The sequence below is a fragment of the Harpia harpyja genome, chromosome 16 (genome assembly GCF_026419915.1).
Source record: "Harpia harpyja isolate bHarHar1 chromosome 16, bHarHar1 primary haplotype, whole genome shotgun sequence".
NCBI classification, from domain to species: domain Eukaryota; kingdom Metazoa; phylum Chordata; class Aves; order Accipitriformes; family Accipitridae; genus Harpia; species Harpia harpyja.
In genome coordinates this window covers 1942719-1949421 of record NC_068955.1, presented here as the reverse complement: position 1 = coordinate 1949421, position 6703 = coordinate 1942719, and the positions used below count along the sequence as shown (strand labels likewise).

At 61.2% G+C, this 6703-nt stretch overlaps 1 protein-coding gene across 1 annotated transcript; it reads left to right on the top strand.

Moving 5' to 3' along the window:
• Nucleotides 1-315: 315 nt before the first annotated feature.
• Nucleotides 316-4001, top strand: LOC128153032 (gap junction beta-5 protein-like). Its single transcript, XM_052811867.1, has 2 exons — nt 316-480; nt 1686-4001. Exon 2 carries the CDS (start codon nt 1710-1712, stop codon nt 2535-2537), a length of 828 nt encoding a protein of 275 aa, XP_052667827.1. The 5' UTR covers nt 316-480; nt 1686-1709; the 3' UTR covers nt 2538-4001.
• The last annotated feature ends 2702 nt before the right edge of the window (nt 4002-6703 follow it).

The window sequence follows — 6703 nt, the reverse complement described above, 5'->3', positions numbered from 1 at the left end:
GAGTAAAAAGGGATTATAAAGGGAGGTGTTCGGCTGAGCGGCTCTCGGTGCCTCGGGCGGGGGCTCCCAGGGCTTCGGCCACGTCACCCCTGCAACTCCGAGCAAGGGAAGATGGGCGCAGGGAGGGGGTGAAGGGATCCCAGGCCGTGCCGGGCACCCTGGCATCCCTGCAGATGTCCCCAAGCACCCGCCCTTGCCCACCGTCGGGCAGCCGATGCAGCCCTTCCCTGCACGGCAGCAGGATTGGGCCCCCACGCGCTGCGGGGCAGCCCTTCGCCCCAAGGTAATCTGGCAGCCTACGGGACATGCGGGGATCTGCCTTGAACCCCATTCCTTCCCCCTGGGAATCTCCTCCTTGCTCCCAGGAACCCAGGGATGACTCACGTGGCGCCGGCACCTCTCACACCGGGCGATGCGTTCCTGCCGTGGGCAAGCACCGACCGGCACCAGCGCCGGCCTCGGCAGAGGGACGCCCTGCAGGTAAGTGGCATGAAAATACTCCTCTTCTGCAGCCCCCGGCCCTTGGTAAGATGGTGCTGAGGCCAGGGAAGGTGCGTCTGCTGCAGGGTGCGTGTCGCAGAGCCCGACCTGACGCCGGGGTGATGGGCGCATTCTGGGCTGCTGCTGGAAGCGTGCACAGGGAAGGAGAAATCTGGGGTTTGCGAGCGCGTCCCTGGGGATCAACCGGGTGAGACGGGAGCTGCTGGCTCCCGTGGGAATTATGTGCCCAGGGAGCGTGTGTGGCCGCCCCGGCCCTGCAAGCAAGCGTGTTGCACGGGCCAGGCTGTGCAGAGCAGCGGGATGCATTCACCCCCGAGAGCTCTGCCAGGGAGGGGGAATCTTGTTATTTTACTGATAGGTAAAATGTTTAAGGAGAGTCGGTGCCAAACGCAGCCCCGGGAGTCCTGCTCGGCTGCGGCCCCACGCCGCGTGGGGTGCGTTTATCCGGCACGATGCAATCCCGGGGTGAAATCAGCTGCTCAGGGTCCTGGGGCTGGTACGGGCTGAGATCAGCGGATGACAAGCGGTTGTTGTGGCCGCCCAGCCCTGGGTCAGCACCTCGGCATTGCCTGGGGCCGTGCAGCCCCCCCAGCTCGCCTGCAGCCTCAGCTTACTGGTGTCCAGTCGCCACGCCGTGCTGGGCCCGGCACGGCCTCCCTCCGGCGCATGGGCACGGCGCGGTCGGCGCAGGGCTTCTCCCACGCTGCCCGGGTGGCAGAGCGGAGGCGACGGCAGATTCCAGCGATGGGAGAGGACGCGGCGGCAGAGCTGCGGGGTGAGTCATGCCCCGGCTGCTCCTGTTTGTTTTCTGCCTGGGCCAGGCCTGGCAACGTAAGGAAAATTAAAAACAAATACCTGGGCAACGAGGCGAGAGATGGGGCGGGATGGCAGAGGGCTGAGCCGTGGACGGTAGCGGGTGGTGGTTGAAGGATGCTTTTGCCGTGGCAGAACCAGCACGCTTTGCCGGGTCCCTGCGACCCCCCGCAGAGGGGGACGGTGGTCTGTGAAGACGCGTCGCCCGGACCAGGTCTGTGCTGGGGTACGTGTCGGTGCGTGTCCCCGCATGCAAGCAAAGGCCAGGGACCCGGGCAGGAGCGCGGCTGGGTGCTTTGGGGCACACAGGTGCTCCGACGGGGACCTCTCGCTGCTTCTTTGGTGTCACTGTGTCTTCTCTCTCCTCCCAGGCTAGCTAACAGGATCGGGGGACCATGAACTGGGGGGTGTTCGAAGGGCTCCTCAGTGGGGTCAACAAGTACTCCACAGCCTTCGGCCGCATCTGGCTCTCCGTGGTCTTCATCTTCCGCCTGCTGGTCTACGTGGTGGCGGCCGAGCGGGTCTGGAGCGACGACCACAAGGACTTTGACTGCAACACGCGGCAGCCGGGCTGCACCAACGTCTGCTACGACCACTTCTTCCCCGTCTCCCACATTCGCCTCTGGGCCCTCCAGCTCATCATGGTGACCTGTCCGTCCCTCCTGGTCATCATGCACGTGGCCTACCGGGAGGCCAAGGAGCAGAGGCACCGTGCCGCCGGCGGGGATGACGGCCGCTGCATCTACCCCAACCCCGGCAAGAAGCGGGGGGGGCTGTGGTGGACCTACCTGCTCAGCCTCATCTTCAAGGCTGGCGTAGACGTGGTCTTCCTCTACATCTTCTACCACTTCTACAGGAACTACACCCTGCCCCGGCTGGTGAAGTGTGAGCTGCCTCCCTGCCCCAACATGGTGGACTGCTTCATCTCCCGGCCCACCGAGAAGAACATCTTCACCCTCTTCATGGTGGTCACTGCCTGCGTCTGTGTCATGCTGAGCCTCGTCGAGGCCGCCTACCTGATCGGCAAGCGGTGCCGCGAGTGCCTCCTGGCCGGCAGCGGGGACAGCCATCAGCACGGCCAGGACTGCGCGCTCTCCCACACCGAGCCCGTGGGCATGGCGGGGCAGGTTTTCCATGGGGCGGACTACAAACCTCCCACGGTCTCCATCCCCCCCACGGCCTCCAGCCCCGGCACGCTGTCCGAGGAGGAGGCTCTTCCCTAGAGCTGCCTGGGGGAAAGCAGGAGCCGCTCATCTACGCTGCACCCTCCTCCTCCTCCTCTTCCTCCTCCATCCCCCCCGGTGCAGGAGCCCTGGGGGTGGCAGCACCTCGGAGTCGGGCTGTGCTCAAAGGCTCTCTGCCTCTCCCGTCCTGGGGAAGGCACGTTACATCATTCTGCCGAATTTGGGGTAAACCCAGGTGCTGTAGGACACGTGCGGTCCCCGAGAGCCGACAGGGACAAGCAGCTCCGTGGCGGCTGTGAACTGCCAGTGGTGCCCGGAGGTCGAGCCTGTCCCAGCCGGTCTGGCTTAGCTGGTCCTGAGGGTATCCTTGCCATGAATAAAAATTTCTGTCCCTCAGAAATGATGGCCAAATTGGTTGTTCTCCTGCTCCTTGGGCACAACACTGCCAAGAGGGGAGCAAGGGCTGCATCACCCCTGGAGAGGCATCGCTCCCACGGGCAGCTCCGGGCTGGGTTTGGACCAGCCGCGGTGACAAACAGCTGGCTGCCGGCTTGGGTCTGCTGGAGAAAAGCCAGTGAAAATTGGAGAAGTCCCTGGAGCTGGGCATGAGTGACGGCTTTGGCCAGAGAGGGGGAGTGCCGCGGCTCGGCGGGTAGTTTTTGGGGTGCACGGGATGTTATGAGGTCTGCGCTGCCCAGAGAAGGGCTTGTCCTTGCACCCAGCAAGTCAACGGCAAAACTCTTGCTGCATTCACCAGGCACTGGTTGCAGGCGAGGAAGGAGGACAGCTTAATTCTCTCCCTGTAATCCCAGGCTTTAAAAAAATAAATTCTTGATTTAAGATGGGCTACTGGGCACAGGCAGGCACACCCAGAAATGTGAACGTCCCCAGGGACACACGGGTGGCAGAGCTCTTTGCAGCCGTGGGCTGCCAGGGACAGGCTGGAGCAATTTAAAAATGTCACAAATTTTCAAACCAGCTCGGAGGTGGCAGGGGAGAGGGGCCAGCCAGGACGGGCACCCTTGACCCCCCCCAGGGAACCCCTCTCCCTATCCCTCACCCTACGTAAGCTGCACCGCAAGTGTCATGGCCATTTCAGACTGATGTGATCGTCATTAATAACAGTCATTAGCTGAGTGGGGACAAGAGCATGTGCTTGATGCAGCAGCCACCTTGGCGAAGCACGGGGGTGAGGATCCGGCCGGGCAGGCAGAGCCCGCTGTGGGCTGCCAGCTCTTCCTGCCCGGCCAGAGAAAAACACCCAAGCAAAACAACTGAATAAAGGAGAGGAAAACACCCCAACCATTGATTAAACAATAACATTAAATGGCAGAATATGTTCTTGTTTATTGCTGTAATATGTCGCGTTCTGCCGTGACTCAGGCAGCACTGCAATTTCTAAGGGCATCAACGGTAACTGAGCATTAGCCGGGATGAATAATTAACAATAATTTCATGGCAAATGCACTCATAAGTAACATTAACATTGAACATGCAGCTTGATCTGTTACTGGTTTCGCTTTATTTGGAGGGTGTGATTATTATTTTTTCCATGAGCACCAATAGCCCCCGCACTCGGTGGCTCTGCTGCAAAGGAAGGGGCACGGGGCGGGAATGCCGTTGCCGTGTCTTTTCGGACCGGGACCGTCCTCCGTGTCAGGTCACTGCACCTACTGCCACTTTGCAGCACGCCTGACCCAATGAACCAGCTCCCACCTGAGACCCTCGGTGGGCAAAGCTGAGCTCCTTCCCACAGCCCACCCTGGGGAAAGGGACCGGCCCGGGTGCGCTGAAGGGGGAGGCGGAGGGACTGCTATGGCCGGAGGGATGCCGAGGGCAGGCCGGGAGGGCAGGGACCGGACCGGCTGTCCCACGAGGGTGGGGATGGTGGAGGAGCCCTGGGGGGATCCCTGCCACCAGCCCGGGACCCTCTGGGCACACGGCAGCTCCTTGCGCTGACACCGGTGAGTTTGGAGACCTTTGGGGTAAGAGAGGCAGACGGTGAAATACAGGTGGATTTCTTCCATCTCTTTTTAAGTGAAGCTGCGCTGATCTCTGCCTTCCTTCTGTCTGCTCTCGTTGCTGTGCTTGCTGGATTATCCACCTGAAAATTTACTTTACTGAAGCCTTTAACGTCAGAGGATACAAGCTGTTCTTTGTGTGCAAGCCATCACCTCTAATTTAAAGAGCTAGGGCTGGGCTGTTTGTTTTCAAGCAAGGTTGGCCGCTCTCGATCAAGGCTGTCCTCGATTAGCAAAACCCTGAGGTGTTCCCCAGCTGCAAGCGCTAATCGCGGCAAAGATGAGACCCAGAGCAACCACCCTGCCCACCTGCCCCAATTCTGCACATCAAAGTGGCACCCAGAGCTGCTGCCCGTTGCGAGAGACCTGACAATCCAGTTGCCGTTTGTTGTTGTGCTGCTTTATCTCGCCTGGAGCGAGCACTGCAGCCGCTCCGCAAAGCTCCGAGTGTCTTGCACCATCCGGGCTTGGGATCAGCGGCAGCTGGCTGGGCAAATGGGAACGTTTGTCTTGTACTTTCTGATGTGCTGCTGTGCTCTGCACCAAGGGGAGCTGAGGTTGCCCCGGCTGGTGCTGCAGAAACGGGGGGGGACCTGCCTCCTGGGGCGCAGGGTGCTGGGTTGAGAGACAGGACCGGTGTCAGTGGGAAAGCAAATAAACTGGGGGATGTCATAATAAAAGATGAATATTTCCCAGACTTTGCATCATCATACAGGGAATTGTATTTGCTTGTGGGGTGCCCAGAAGGCCCCCTGAATTTCGGGGAGAGGGGACTTAAAAAAAACCCATCGCTAACTCCAGCCCGGCCGGGGATGTGGAGGGGCTCACGTGTGCCATGGCACAGGTCAGGGCCTTGTTTCTTCCCTGCCCGAAACTCGCCTGTTTGCTGGGAATTGAAGAGAAACTCTCTGATGTACGTCCAGCGTGCTGGAGCGAGCGGCGGCCCCAACTGCCGGCTCCCAGGCTCCCGTGACTCCCGTGCCCCAGCGCTTGCAGGGGAGGTCTCGTCCCCGGGGACGTGGCGCCAGAGCGGGACAGCCGGGATGGCCGGGATGCTGTTGGCAGGCAGGGAGCTGGAGATAAAAAAGCAGGGCTGAGTCCCAGCCCCGGCAGGCGGCCGAGTGCTGCCTCCTGCGACGGCCCATTTAAGACCCTTTTAAAGAGACTTTGAGGTCTGATCCTGCTGGTTTGGCAGCCGCCTGCTCCACTGCTTGGGTTTTTCCTTTATGGAGGACACTGCAAAACACGGGGTGTTTCCATTCCCCACCCAACTGCCTTAGGGAAAATCTTCTGCCTGTGCCAAAAGGCACCTGAACTTTCTCGCCGTGGCTGCGTGGCCTCTCCCGAAATTCCAAAGTTTCAGGCGAGAGGCTGCCTGGGGGATCTGGCCCCGCTCTTCACCTGGCCCTTATAGGGTTTCACCATGGGGCAGGGAGCTGCTGCCTTTTGCAAGAAATCAGACCTGCCAGCGCTTCTCATGGTCTTCCCTCTCTCCTGGGTTTTTCATCTCGAAGGCCACAGCCCCCAGATTCCTGCTGGAGCTCCTGCCACGCCGGCTCTCTACAACATAGCTGAAATTCTTGATCCTGCTGATAGGACCGTGCAAAGGCAGCTCCTGGGTGAGGGGAGGCTCCCGGCTGCTCCGGAGCCCTCGCTTTGCTCTTGTCTGGGATGAGGGTGCCCGTGTCTGCCCCCTCCTCCAAGCTCGCCCCGCTCCGCACCCCCGGGCTCCCACGAGGGTTTGCTTTGGGTCCCTCGGGCTCCCATTCCTGTGGCCTCTCCCCGCTGTGTCCCCAGCCTGGCAAGCCCCCCCACACTTTATTATTTGACCTCCTGGAGCCAAAAAGCTGCTGGGTGAGCGGCTCCTTGTCTGCCACAAGTGCTGGGAGCGAACCTCTCGGAGCATCGAGCACCCGGCAGGGCTCTTCAAGTGTGTCCCCACGGGAGGGCTGGCTCCGGTGAGGTGCCGCATGGGAAAACGCTTCGGTGCGCTTGGCCCTGGGGTGTGCTGGAGCGATGCCGGGAAAGCCTCCGGGCAGCCGAGAGGCCGGGTAAACCGCGAGCGAGCGGAAACGCATTCCTGCCCGGGCCACGTCTGCAGAGGCATGAAATGGGGTTGCTCTGCGGGGGGAGGCTGAGCGGGACACCCGGCTGCCCGGGCAGGGAAGGGCTGACTCAGCCTCC

Bases quoted from the DNA above. Each gene is read 5' to 3' on its own strand.
- LOC128153032 (XM_052811867.1), top strand. From the start codon at position 1,710: ATGAACTGGGGGGTGTTCGAAGGGCTCCTCAGTGGGGTCAACAAGTAC.